The following is a 14,430-nucleotide window of genomic DNA, read 5'->3' as shown; positions in this document are numbered from 1 at the left end:
TTTATGTCTGTGGTTTAACGTCGCAAAGCGACTCAGGCTGAGAGACGCCGTAGTGAAGGGCCCCAGAAATTTTGACCATCAGGGGTTCCTTAACTTGCACTGGCACCGCATAGAACAAGGGCCTCTAGAATTTTGCCTCCATCTAAATTCGACCGCCACAGCCGAGCACCATAAGCACTGAGCCACCGCGGCGGACACTCATTCCATTTTCTATGTCATCAAGAGGCTCGAAAGCAAAAGCGTCCAGCATTGCCATGAAAGTACGAAACTCTTTTCCTTGCCTGTAAAGGTTCACCAAACCAAGCTCTAGAATTTTTCGCCGGGTGCTCCGGCACCGATGATAGAAGCCTGCCTTTATGGTAACGCCTTCTCCAAAGACTCCCTGGAGTGCGTTCATGGTTACCCTTTCAAAGTCGTACACAACGAGATCCGGGTACACAGCCAATCCAACCAGAGTTCACTGATCTCGAAGTGACCTATACAGCTCTTTGTAGGGTTCTTGATCTTCCCTTGCCTTGGAGGCGCAAGCAACGGACACAACATCCTCGCCAAATGGTACAAGAATAAGGCGTAGCTGTACGAGTGTACGATGGGGGGCTAGTTGGTAATCCATGAACTAAGAACGAAAACCACGCAAAGGACGATACACAGGGAAGAAGTAGACAGGACGAGCGCGGACTTGCAACTGTTTATTGAAACACATCTTCCTTCCATCACTCTTAAATAATACTCTTAAAAATGAATCCCAATGACAACCCACAAGAGGTCACTAATGAAGTTTTAACGTCTTTTAAATCCAAGGCTTGCAGTTTGAATTTTACTGTAGAATTGCCTGAGAACTCTTGCTTACAGTTCTTGGACTTGAGATTGTTTTTCAGTGAACCGGACCACTTGTGTTGGATGTACATGCCTAGAACAAAAAAAGGCCCTTTTACCCTATGACTCCTGTCACTCGAAGCTTATTAAGAGAGGAATTGCTTCATCCTGCTTGAGGTCATCATTATTTAAGTCTTGTTTTCACAAGATTTCACTGAGCTTTTCCGCTCAAGTTGTACGCCTAAGTTCTGCAGGGTTTCCCTTGTCGCTTCTGCAGGCCGCTGCCGGGTCTCTGTTGAAAACCCTCGTCCCAACTTCTAGTGCTCGAGAACCTGGCATTCGTGAGAGCGGAAGTTTGAAGTACTGCCCTATGTACATGAGACCTCGCATGGCCTGAAGAGAGTGGCAAGGAAATTCGGTGTGGAAATCTTCATTTCGGCGCCTTGTAAGCTGTCCCGTTTGTGCGGGCTAACTAACAATGAATCAAGAACAAAATCAGACTGTGGTGTTAACCACAAAATCAAGTTTGTGTCCTGTAGAATGGCAGTAGTGTATGAAATCCCGCTTAGTTGCGGCTCAGTTTACGTCGGACAAACGGGACGCTGCATTAGTAAGCGCCTACAAGATCATAAAAATTCGTTGGGCTCTCACAGCGGCATGCATTTGCCAAAACACTTCCTTTCGTGTAAAAAAAAATGCACGCCACTCTTCGACCGTACAAAGATAATCGGAAGGGCCAAAGACCAGAAAACACGTGAGGTCATCGAAGCCTGGCAGATTGATAGATATGGGCCCGATAAGTGTGTAAGCGAGGCTTCGGTCCATCTGTACAAGAAGGAACTGAAGTTCCTGAACTCGATTAGATAGAGATTGCTTGTTGCGCATGCGTAGGGTTGGTGATGGAAGGAAGATGTGTTTCAATAAACAGTTGCAAGTCCGAGCTCGTCCTGTCTACTTCTTCCCTGTGTATCGTCCTTTGCGTGGTTTTCGTTCGTAGTAGCTGTAGGAATCCCTGGGGTGCGAGATGGAAGTTCCCGTCCGTAAACCATCTGCTACTCTCGGCTAGCAACTGCAAGCAAGTTGTGCTGCCGTATCATGAGTCGTTTGATGGCACCCGCTTAGATACCTTTTTTTTTTCAACTTTGCTACTGGAGACGTTTTTTTTTCTGGGGTTGTTTTTCTTTCTGGGGACCTTTTCCAGAGGCGTTTTTTTCTGGAACACCTAAGCAGCGTAACAACACGTTTAGGATTGCTTTTGTTTATTATAACTCTGCAGAAGAGTGTTTCATATTGCCGCAAACCCTTGTAAAGTTTATGTTTTCATTGCACGAAGCGGGCTGCGTGCGCCTTTTTAGCTTGTCACGACAGAGGCCACCGAATTTCTCGAGAATGACTGTTCCTACATTATTTGATATCGACGCAGATGTTGTAGACAGCTTATCTCGAAGGTTAGCAGTCATCTTTAAAGCTCAACGTTCTCGAAACTGAGAGAATAGGTTAACTTCGGTATCTTCGTTGTTTCTAAAGGCTGTCAAAATTCGCCAGGAATTAACGCACAGCCCGAAAGAAATATTTGGTCTCCCAGAAAGCGCCTGCATATAGGAAAGAAATTTCGAAACGATTTGCTGCTTTTGGAGTCGTTGCTGTATTATTACTTGAGAAGAACTGTTCTGACGCTAGAATGCACTAAATATCGATAACAACACTGAGAAAACAAAATGAAAACCTAAAAATAAGGGGAGCCCATACAACACCTAGGAAATTAAGTTGCACCGCTTGTTAGTAGGCGCACTTTCAGTCTTTTGTCTGCCTCATACCTGTAGTTAAGCAGTAGAAATTTCTTATACACTACATGATTGGTATTTCTCTAAGTCAAAAATCTTTTAAAGCTCTGGACAGGAAAGTTTCGCTCGAAGGTGAATCAATGCTTCCACTGACATTACATTCAGTAACACGTCATAACTTGTGACCCCAAAAGGTAAGGCGTACTCAGTTTTTATCATTCAGATTTTTCCTAGGGTCTTTGCACCCGCAGCCATCCTCAAAATAAGTGGCTCCCCCCTCGTGGGCGGACGCCACAGCAACCAAGCACAAAAAGCGAGCGTCTGGGGAGTTGCCATTCGACAGGAAGACCATCGCAAGCCCACATTCATTCATGCTGTGCCAAATAAAGAACTTTATGCAATGGTTTCCAAACCCATTAGCCTCTCTCACCCGATAAGCGTTTCTCTCACGCACGGTTACCGGAGGCGTGAAACAAAGGTTCTCGCTTGTTTGTTTTTTTGCCACGCAGTACATCCTCGCTGTGTAGTGGACGCTACCAGCAAAAATTGGACGCATTTAGGCATCGACTGTTCTACCCTCGAGCACGTAAGAACAGGACTCTAGTGCATGCCGTCACGTTCCGTTCGTAGCTGCGACTCTCCACAAGGAGGTCGGGTGGCCCTGACTCTGCACTAAACCACCTCAGACTTCTGTTAAAAATATCAAGGCCCATCGCGACAATCGGGTCAATTTGCTTGTTTTCGAAGACAAAAATATTTTCTCGCCATCACCGTCATAATAAGCAAACGATTGGGCAAGAAATTAAGTTATGGAAATCAATTGTTTTACGTATTTCACTTAAGCTTTTCCAGCTAAGTGAACGACATTTCTACTCCCAAAGATCACAAGCTCGCACCAAATCCGCGCATTCGGATATGAATAAAAAATTCAGAAAAAAGTACAACTTCTCAGGGATTGATTTTTTTCGATATATATTTTTTCTTACTGTATTAGTTATATCTACTTGTCCAAGCTCTCCAGAAGGTCAAAAGAGTGATCAAATATACAGGACTAAACGAAGAGAATTTACGCAAAAAAGAAAATTCTAAACTACTCTAAATATCCTTCTAGCCGTATACTTAGCCGCAAACGGCATACAGTGGGGACTGTAGCAAAGATATAAAATGCAGCGGATTCTAGCAGGCAAAAACACAAACTTGAACACTAGTCTTTGTTTTAGTCAAAAAGTAATGTTGAAGTTGAGTAATAAGGGAGTAATTACTCATTGGCATCCACCCAAGCGCAGCCATACGGCTACAAAGGAAAGCTTTACAGCTTTCTCAGAAACTTCGTAGTTAAAGAAAAGTTCGTCCTGGTCCGGGGTTCGAACCCGGAACCACCGCCACACCGGAGCAGTCGCTCTACCAACTGAGCTAACCGGGACGGCAAGCTTATGGTAGGGCGAGAGCGAATTGATCAATAACTCGAAGTGGGAACAGTGGATTTGGTGCGAGCTCGGGTGGATGCCAATGAGTAATTACTCCCTTATTACAAATCTACTCCACCTTGGGGGATTCCCCTAAACATTTGACCAACACTGTTCCCACTTCGAGTTACTGATCAATTCGCTCTCGCCCTACCATAAGCTTGCCGTCCCGGTTAGCTCAATTGGTAGAGCGACTGCTCCGGTGAAGCGGTGGTCCCGGGTTCGAACCCCGGACCAGGAGGAATTTTTCTTTAACTACGAAGTTTCTGAGAAAGCTGTATAGCTTTCCTTTGTAGCTGTATGGCTGCGCTCGGGTCGATGCCAATGAGCAATTACTCCCTTATAACAAATCTACTCCACCTTGGGGGATTCCCCTAAACATTTGACCAACGTTGAAGTTGAGTGCTAGTGCCGAAATCCGCCTCTACTCCCTGCTCGTTCTTCACTGCAACGCACGCCTCAGGCAAGGAGCAGCGAAAATTGCAGCCGATTCTGAAGTGTTGCAAGTGGTTGCCTCTAACCTTCGTCTTCGAAAGACTGGCTAACGTGTTGATGCATTTTCGAACTACTGAACCCTCTGTCTTCTTGTTCTGCAGAAGAATCCAGTACATACATTGAACGTGCTGAAATATGAAGCCTCAAAGGCTTCATATTTCACTCCGCCTGTGTAACTAAAATAGGAAAATATCAGTCTTATTTTCCCTTATTGTGGTCTCTGAATACTATTGCTGGCTTACGATCGTTTCACACTTCCAACGGCGTCATTCAATTCACTGTTGGCACGTGGAGTGGCGATGAAATATAATTCCTCCTTGAAAACCTGAAAATAATTTGTCACGAGAACTGCGCCTATCTTATTTATGCTTATATATTTCTCATAAATATAATTGGAAACGTTGCAGATTCAGCTAATTTTCGGTAGGTGAGTTATAAACTTCACTACATTTTTATCCGCCGTGGTCCAGAGCGGTTGATTAAGAGCACTGGAGGTTGCGCGCTCGGCTACTATTGCTACTATCTGGTTTTAATATCAAGAAAAAAAAGGTTTATTCCAGGCGTGTACATGCGCCACTTCCTTGTCTCTGTGAAAATAGAAGACACACTCAAGGCAGGAGCTCCAACTTGACACGAAGCTTGTCGTCCTCAACAAAGCCGTCATTCAGGAGATCCGCTAGGACAAACGACAACGCCGGCAAAAAAAAACCTCCATTGCTTGAAGTTTCGGGCTTTTGGCAATGCTTAGAAGATCGTCTTGTTTTACCCTCGACCTCCCGTTCGGCGCCATCTTGAGGGTGCACGACGCTCAGCTTGATCCTTTGTTCGAATGGCCACAGAACAACATCGTCCAGGTCGCCTTTGTACAAGTGGATGCGAGGATGCACACTAACCGAGTCGCCTCTTTTCCGGAAACTTAGGCCGGATGATATGCAAAAACCACGCAGGCACACGCGTTCGCTGCCATAGCTAGCAGCGCCCTCCTTCAGCGCTTTCTCTTCGAGGCATTTTACACCTTGTACAAAAAACTCGCACCGAGTTGCTTGCAGCTGAGCCAGTGTATGCACTTTTGTGATGCGCTCCAACGTTTTCTCACCATTCTCCCTCCCTTCTGTTCTGGCTTGCTCCAGGGCAGCTGTGATTTGCGAAATGCTTCCTGCAGTTTGCGTTTTCATATTACCCAACTGATCTGTCAGTTGTTTTTCTAATCGGTTCACCCCTGCGGAAAGATTGTTTACGGCGTCGCTGCGTGTGGTCAAACATTCTTTGATTTCCGCGTTTGAGGCCAAGATTTCGCGCAAGGTTTCCTTTAAGTTCTGAGGAGTTCGTACAGCAGCTGCCACTTCTTGCCTTAAAGCTTCCTTGAATGTGTTGATATCATGAGACATTTCATTCAACCTGTCACCGTGTGTGCTATTATCAGCAGCGATCCTTTCCAGACAGCCCATGATTTCTTCCGCCTTCGTTTCAAATGCTTGGCTGAAAGTAGCAAAAGACGCATTTCCATCCTTGGGCTCGCAATCGCTTTGGGATTCCAGCGAGGCGTTAGTCAACGAGCCGCAAGTTCCCGATCTGAGGTGCGCACACACTTCGCTACAGAGGACTTCGATCGAGCACTTTGGGCAGCAAGTGGAATGGTGCACACATTCCCGCTGGAAATGGTGGGCGATCATGGAAGCAGCCGCCACATGCTGGCAACCCCGTTCTGCATTCCAGCACTTGACCTGCAAGACAAAAAGAGTATATTCATTGAAATCACAATTACCTCTGCAACGATTGATTTTTTTTAACTTTTGTTTTTAAGTTAATTCTGCTGTGAATTCACGTCAGCACTTGGTTGAGCACAGGGGCCGTAGGATGTTATAGATTTGCTGATGAAAACCTGCAACTTTATATCTGCCACAAATGAAGTGCAAAGACACTGTTCCATTTTCACTTCCGCGCTAACCTCACTCTGATTCATAGCAGTGTAATGCACGAACTAAATTTAAATTACTATAATATTTACACCTTCCTGTAACCGGTGCCACGATTTTAGGTATCCCCATGTGCCTTCATTTTGGACCGAATGCCTACCTAGTACGTACAGACGTACATTGCAGTAAGCAGCAGCAGAGAATGACACTAAACAGCACCCATGTTTAATTGCGCGCATGCTGCATATATGGCCTCGTTCAGACAAGGTAGGATCATAGGATATCGTGCTCTCCAGTTAATCTGGGTAGCAGACGTTGAAGAGGTGGTAGACGGAGACGAAAACATTGTAAAACTGCTGCGACTCTTGAAACTGTGGTCTGAGAAACTCAACGACAAGATGATAAGATTCCTACCGCATGAAAGAACGCGTGATTGTAGTTTATTCTACATAAACCTACTACAGTACTGGATCATCAGACATCAGTTCATAATTATTAGCAAACGATGAAGAACAAGGGTTTGCATGCTACTGTTCAGAAAAATAAACTTTGAGATTCACTCTGCACGCTATATGTATTAATTGTTGGTAACGGAATACTCTGTATTGCTCTGTGAACGGGGTGCTGGCCTTTGTCAAGCCGTTACAGGCTTATTGCTAGCACCCCGTAGCATCACGCGTTTTGTAACATCATTGTTGATGCTAAATAACTTTGAATTTGAATTTGATGCATTAAACGGGAAAGGAAACGAGTTTCGTCTTTTGAAGCATTAAATAATGCTAAGTCTTCGAGCAACCTGGCGTTAGATACGGGTTTTAAATCATAAGCAAAAATATCGCGGCTCGTTATATGCCTTCGCTTAGGACCGAAACAATTACCACTGTTGGGGAAACTGTTCCGCTGCAAGGGCAGTTGCTGTAAAAAGACAAGTGTTCAATGAGCAAAACCACGCTTACGACAGTAGCGGCGACACGCTTAGCGAGTCGCTTTGATTTCTTACCAAAAAGGCGCAGTCTACTGCATACACTACCGTACTGCGGTGGACCACGACAGCAAGAAGATGAAAAAAACGGAAGCCTCTCTTCCTCGTGAAAAAGCAAAAATAGAGGTCTTTTTTTTTTAGTCATGAGCGCACCTGACTGACAGCGCTGGTTGTCCACGGTATATTTCGCCTCATATAGCATTACAATTGTTCAGATTAGCGAGCTGTCACTGTCATTAACGTACCGCATAACACTGCACCCAAGCAGCACAATCAATCGGCCCAATGTTTCAAATGAATGGTGTCATTCTGGTCCATTGTAGGATCGACCTTTGTCAATTATATTCGGTCTATCAGCTGTGCTGTTTGGGTACCTGTCGGAACTTCGCGGATAAGAAGGTAAATTAACAATCGCTTTTTTTCTATTTTGGCGCAATACAGAATACCATGACATACGATAAAACACTACGCCCGACGATCATCTTTAACTGCTAAATATTTGTTTTTTCCCACAGTCTTGTTTACTCACAGATTCGGAGAGCCAGATAGAATGCGAGAGTATTAAGAGGGAACTCCGTCCATGCCTGAGAGATCCTTCAATAATGCAGAAATACGTGTCCTTTCTTTCAAAGCTTCGAGGCTTCCGAGTAATCTCCGTGGCTCCATAGTGCGGCTACGTTACTACGCCATCTGTATCCACCATTCCGAATATTCGAGAAATGAGAACAGCACTCATTCAAGCATTTTCACAGCGCCATGTAAGGCCAGCCAAAAATTTGTATTAGTATCGGGTTCTGTCGAACAGCCAGTTCATCAGCGCCTTATCACCGCACACAGCGGCAAAATCAACGCGATTTGGCGGAGCGATGAATGCTGTTGCTTTGAGGAGCCTTGCCTGCCCTTGTCTGCACTTTAGAGAACCCCTTCTCCCCGGCTCTTCCCACATGCACGCATAACCCCCGCCACTATTGGTGCCGTCGTCGGAGAGTGAAAGCACACGCGCCACTTGCCTATTGCATGATGTTGCAGTATATCTTTTTTCGCAACATGCAGTCCTCGCAAACAGCAAAGAAGGAAAAAACACAACGCACTGAACGAAAAACAGACCTTGTAGAAAGAATAAAACGAAGGCAAAGTGTGCAAAGAATTAGGCTGTTTTGCATGAAAGTAAAAAACAAGGATGAACTTGGGGAAGCACTACACCGAATTAAAGACCACGATCACTTTCTCCGTGGTGAAGATTTCCAGACGGTTTCCTGGTGCGGACTGTACTAAGGTTAGGATACACTTAGTTCATCCCATGGTGAGCGAGTTTGACACCGCAAACCTTCCTGTCGGGGGCTAGTTTCTATTCAATGCACGGATATATTTTAATGTGACATCGTGAGTTAGGGAAGGCACTTAGTGCAGTTCAAGGGGTACGACAGTAGAGAACAAAATAACACACAAAAGAACGCGCTACCATGGCATACGGCAATACAGAACTGTACAACAATGGAGTGAAACTTTTTGGTAAGGAGTAAAAGCGAGTGGGTCCCTCTGTCCATTTCTTGTGCCGCGTGTGGCACTGCAACTTCTTTTGCAAACGTTATAAGAATTTTTTCTTGCCAAAAAGAATCAGCGACGATAGTACAAGACAAAGAGAAGGGCGGTAGTTGAGTGACTAACCTCTCGCCTCAGCAGCTGATCTGGAGGAAGGTCCCTCCACTCGACTTCGTCTTCGTCGTGCCACTCGTGGCCGTCCAGCGGACAGACGTGCATCTTTTCCTGGGCGCATTGTTCGTAGCACGAGTCGCACAGCACGTGCATGCAGGACAGCAGTGCGGTCCTCTTGCGCACCAGTCCGCAAGCACTGCACACCCTGTTCGTCGGAATGGTCTTCACGAAACTCAGAGGCCTCCAGTCGAGGTCCGGGCTGAAGCCGACGAGCGTATATTGGGTAGCGGCAGGAGGCATCACTCTTCACGTGCGCTCGCTCGCCGCCGCCTGAAAAAGTGCAGTTTTCCGCCCTCGCCGTGCGGGCTCTTATCTCGTTTTGTCGTCAGGGCGACTATCAGAGCGGCATCCGCTGCCTCTCGCGAAAAGTATTGTCTGCTGCGCCCGTTTGGCTGCCGTTATCTTTCGAGCTGCATTCACAAGCTCTTCTTTACGTAGCTTTAAACCAGGGGTCTTTCTTTCGGAAGGGTTCGAGCGAATAATGATTTCTGTTCCGTGGCTAATGGCCGAAATTAAATTTCCCAGCACATTAGAAAATGAGGTACTCGATGTGAATCGCTCCAGGTGTTGAGTGGGTATGTCATTGTAACATCGAATGGTAATGTTTCACTGTTAAAACTTCTCCGCCGAGGTGCGTGCGTTCGAGATTCGCGGGTTGCAGCCCGTCCGTGCCAAAGTTTCGACTCCAGCGAAAGCTCAAACATTCCTTGCAAAACTATCCCGCTTTGCGCTGAAAAACAAGTGTTATGATCGGCGTCTCGTAGTGCCCTACACCAACGCACGAATAAAAAACCGACAGAATCGGTTTAGGACTTCATGGCTGATATATCCTTCAGGATTTATTTATTTATTTTTCTTTAACTACGAAGTTTCTTAGAAAGCTATGCAGCTTTTCTTGTTAGCCGTATGGCTGCGCTTGGCTGGACATCTGTGAGTAATTACTCCCTTCTTACTAATCTACTTCACCTTGATGGATTCCCCCAAAACTTTTGACGAAATCGTTGAAGCATTGTGCTGGTATTTTAGAAATAAAGAGTTTTGCACGAATTGTTTGTTCCTTGTGAAACTGTATGTTCTTTGTGAAACTGTTAAACGCTCGAAGCCTCAAATTACTTGCAGCCAGGCCTACACAACGCGATAAAAAGGCTCCCGTGCTGGAAGTTTCATGACTGAACTGACCACATTGAGAAACTGCGGATTGGCGTGAAAATTAGGTACTGTGTGTAACACGATGAAGATTTGAAGTTTCCTCTGGCATGAATGTTCGCGTTCGCTGAAACGCCTCCGGCAAATTCTCATCCCGAAATACAACGTGAAGAAATTAATGAAGGGTTCATTTTGTAGCGTAATTTTTATTTTCGCAACTACCCAGCAGGCTACGGGCAGTCGGTACGGGTACAGCAGCAGAACACCAGCCGCTTCGTACACGAAGAGCAGAAAATCAAGTCGAAGCATATCCCGCTACTTATATTGGGATTCTTACATGCGTTAAAATTGAATACGGCTTTTTGGCGGTCGTGCTGGTGCATGAAGTCAAGTGAAGGAAACAGCGCAAAAGACAAGGAGACAACATTTCATTTCTTCATTTACTTCTGTCCCTATTAGGCACTGTTATACTCCGACGTAAATTGCGCGGAACTGCCACGTCAAGCTGTCAAAAGCGAGACCCTCTATAGTCCGACGCCGCTGGTCCACCGACGTGTTCGGAGGCTTCGGCGCGCTCTCACGGTGCTGGCGTCGAAATGGAACGTGTTCCCATTCTGCGCCGGGCGCGTCGAAGCAGCGAACCCAGAATGCACCGCGCGCGTCGGCTGCGGAGCACGTAGCCGCTGCTCGGAGGCAGCAGGCCGACGAACGGATTTCTGCGCATGCGCGCTGCTTGTCGGTCAGTGCTGTCTCGCATCGATGCGGCTGCATTATAGGGGTAACATAATAGTACCTTACCTTTTAATAGCACTTCATTTCTTCCAGTTTGCATCTTAAGCTTGATGCCACGTTTGGAAGCACCAAAGCCGTTTATTACAACACCATTGCCGAGGGCAAAATGCTTACTGACCTCGAAGTCAGCTTCGGCAAACCTTTCCTAGTTTGCGGTCTTGTATGGATGACATAGGGAGAACTTCAAGTGTCTAGTTACCCACAGTTAAAGCACCACTGACTAGAGGTCTGCACAATTCAGATAAACAAGCTCAAAGCATTTTGAAGCATGGAAGATTAGCTCTACCAAATACCAGAGCCATGCGCTCCCTGAAAAGCAGTAAAAATACAAATCGAAGCCCGTACGCTCTTCCCTTCAAGAGACCAACCTCCTCATTCTCTACGTTGCTCTCGAGCCTTCCAGCTAATATCTTCTGGGAAACCTTCGGAAAAGGCATTCTAGTGATGCGTCGTTCTGAAAGACTAGTAAAGGGTAGACTTAGCCGGTTCACCGTGTCGTCTACTCGTTGCGCGCACGCTTTCCGTAGCGCCTTCTTTTTTCGCACACGCATAAAAGCCCGCCCCGCCCGCACCACCCCTCCCCCCTTACCCCAAACCGGGGTTTTTAGTTACTCGTGCCAGTTCATGTATGCCTCAGGGTGTTCTGTGCGTGTACCGTGTCGCGTGTCGTAGAGGCTTCACCTTCGCTGGCGCACTCGACCGGTCCGCACACAACTGCTTCTCGCTCGTCCATCTAATCTACCTTGCCACTGTCCTAGTTTTCCTTGGCTTCGTTGAAAGGCAGGAACTTAGGAGCAGTGGAAAGACACAAACACATAGAACACAGCAACACACACGGAGCAGTGCAAACGTGCGTTTCCAAGAAATGTCGGAGGACGGTTCCTTGGTCTGCGCTTCGCCGTGCATTTCGAACGTAAGCGACTCCCGCCCCTCCGGTCCTGAAACGGTGGGGAGGCCTCACCAAAAAATAAGTAAAAAACGTGCACGAAAAAGAGTCTCGCTAACTCCGTCAGTGAAAAACACCGAACAGATATATCAAAAGATGCCGTCGCTAGCATGTTGAGGTGGTCGAGCTGATCGCGTCTCTCGATCGTTCATTGTGCGGAGAAAATGTAACCACACTGTTTCGTCGCTGCATGTGCACGCAGCGACTGGAGTCGAACCACGATCTGGCACAGATTTCCAGAATATTATGCCTTGAGTCGTGACTGACCCCAACGCATCTTCCTTCCAGACACAACGGTCACAAATATAGTGCTTGCATAAAAAACTTCACTCCGGACGACTACGTCCATGGTACAAGGCTGCTTCAGGCAATGAACAGCCTTCTTAACCGCGGCTGAAGGAGGCTGGGGCAAGGAAGTAAACTGGGGCGAGGAAGGACAAAGAAAAACAAAAGAGTGACGAAACACCGCGAGAAGAGTCCCCAAGGAGCAAATTAGAGAGGGCTTTCTGAGCCCCCCCCCCCTCCCCCAAGTAAAAAAAAAACCGGATAGCACAAAGCAAGAAAAGAATTCTTTTCAAGGCGCAGCCGTCAAGTAGACATGCGACGAATTCCACCATACATCCGGTCTCCCGCTAACACCAGTGGAGAAAGGCCTTATTTCCCTTGCGGAGCCTACTCGACGAGGCACGAAAGGGAAAAATGTCCGGGAGGGAACCGAAGGAGCGTACCGTGGCGAAGTAGCTAGATTGCGATGGCTGTAACTAGGCTACTAATGAGTCTTTTCAAAAAATATTTGCGGCCCCGCATTCCGAGGACGATGCCTCGCTACCAGAGGTATAGAAAATATTTTCAACCAGAGGGTGGTCAGTGGCCCTTTAACCAAATGAAGAGAGGTGAGCGAGTTGGTCTGCTATTGGTGGGTTACCAGCCACTTAGCAAGGGGGCGGGGGGGGGGGGGAGTGCGTTTTTAGGGGCGAGGTGTGTGGATGGCTGATGAGTAGTACTTTTAGGGACGCAGGTGGGTAGATGAAAAGTCCTGTGTTTGGGAGGGATGTGAAAAGGTAAGTACGGGGTAGAGCTTCAGGAGGGCAACGTGGTCGGGTGGTGTTAAGTTCGCTGAACTTTCTGCGGTGCCATCCAGCCTCCAGCACAGTGCATGGAACCGCGGACGCACAACGGACGCACCACGGACGCATGGCGCGACGCGTGTCGGTGGCTGCTCTGTTGTTGCTGGCGGCGCCGTCGCTAGAACGCTTGTTCTCTCTCCGGTTTGCCTCCCCACCACAGATACTTTCTAGCACGAAGCGTTCTACAGTTCAGGTTTAAACACCTGCGGTCGTCGTGTTTGTTTCCAATGGATGTTTTTTTTAACCTTCTCGCGTCCCTGCGGATTGCTGTGAGGACGCGGGTGTACGGTGGACGATCGGTGCGCGATGCGGCGCCGATGGGTCTGTGAGCGTCCGATGCTCGGAACCTCACCTTTTTCTAGGTATTTGATTGGCTGACGGAGGCTTTGTTGTCCTTTCCCTGGGCGTCGATTGGGGAAAAGTGTCGCCTGTTTATTATTGGTTGCTGTCCCCGCCAAGGGCGGAGACAGAAGGCTTAAAAGGGAACGCTCCCGGTTAAGAGAGGCTGATTTCGTGTGATCAACGTTTCAGTCATGGCGTAAATAGTTTTCTCCTTGCTTGCTTCTTCTCGTTTATTCATGTGTACTTAAATAGTTAACCTTGTTCAGCCGTCGAGTAACGTGACTTTTTGCGACTCCGAACCATCAAATCATCACCATCGTTTCACCACGTCTCCACGTAAAGGGGAAACTCAACTGGCGCAGTCGGCATAGGACCGCAATGTCTTTCTACTCGAGGCATTGGACGGAAGGTGAGAAGAACAAGTCGGTGGACAAGCTACAGAGTAGCACGTCCTAAAGGAGGAAACGTGAAGCTGCGTTGTGGAACAGACGTCGAGACGCTTCAAGAACGCATGTCGAGTTCGAGAGGACGCCGGAAGCTCAAGTCAGCGAGGAGCTGAAGGAGCTGGGCGAAGGCAAGTCTTCAAGGGTTCGAGACAGCAAGCTGCTGAAAGGAACCAGGCGTCCACATCGAAAGGTTCGGCGCAAGAACCAGGCGACAAAGTGCAGCAAGTCGAGTCGGCGAGTTTCTGAGGGAGCCAGGGCTCAACTCGTCCGCATCAAGGAGCCTGCTGTTGTCACTCAGGACGACACCCTTACAAAAATGACTTTTGAGCTTCAGTTGACGCCTTGTTGAGCTCCTGCTGAATCAACTGGAAGCCCACATGAACTCAATGTATGTTGAGCCTACTCAACACCTGCTACACGGAATTTTTGTTGAGCGTAGTCAAGAGATTTACTGTT

General features: G+C 47.3%; 1 protein-coding gene across 1 annotated transcript; it reads right to left on the bottom strand.

The window, feature by feature from the left end:
- Positions 1-4,447: 4,447 nt before the first annotated feature.
- LOC149329530 (uncharacterized) lies at positions 4,448-9,851 on the bottom strand. The gene is made up of 2 exons (XM_089560291.1): positions 9,128-9,851; positions 4,448-6,285 (listed from the first exon to the last, which is right to left on the bottom strand). The coding sequence occupies exons 1-2, from the start codon at positions 9,413-9,415 to the stop codon at positions 5,170-5,172; spliced, it is 1,404 nt and encodes a 467-aa protein (XP_089416417.1). The 5' UTR covers positions 9,416-9,851; the 3' UTR covers positions 4,448-5,169.
- Between the last annotated feature and the right edge of the window lie 4,579 nt (positions 9,852-14,430).

Source organism: Amblyomma mixtum, chromosome 9 (genome assembly GCF_055824585.1).
Source record: "Amblyomma mixtum isolate Tamu chromosome 9, ASM5582458v1, whole genome shotgun sequence".
Lineage (NCBI taxonomy): Eukaryota > Metazoa > Arthropoda > Arachnida > Ixodida > Ixodidae > Amblyomma > Amblyomma mixtum.
The sequence above is the reverse complement of the archived record's forward strand: the minus strand, read 5'-3'. Positions and strand labels throughout refer to the sequence as shown.

Coding starts and splice junctions, on each gene's coding strand:
- LOC149329530 (XM_089560291.1), bottom strand. CDS start 9,415: ATGCCTCCTGCCGCTACCCAATATACGCTCGTCGGCTTCAGCCCGGAC. Junction 6,286..9,127: donor ATCAGCTGCTGAGGCGAGAG/GTTAGTCACTCA, acceptor TTTGTCTTGCAG/GTCAAGTGCTGGAATGCAGA.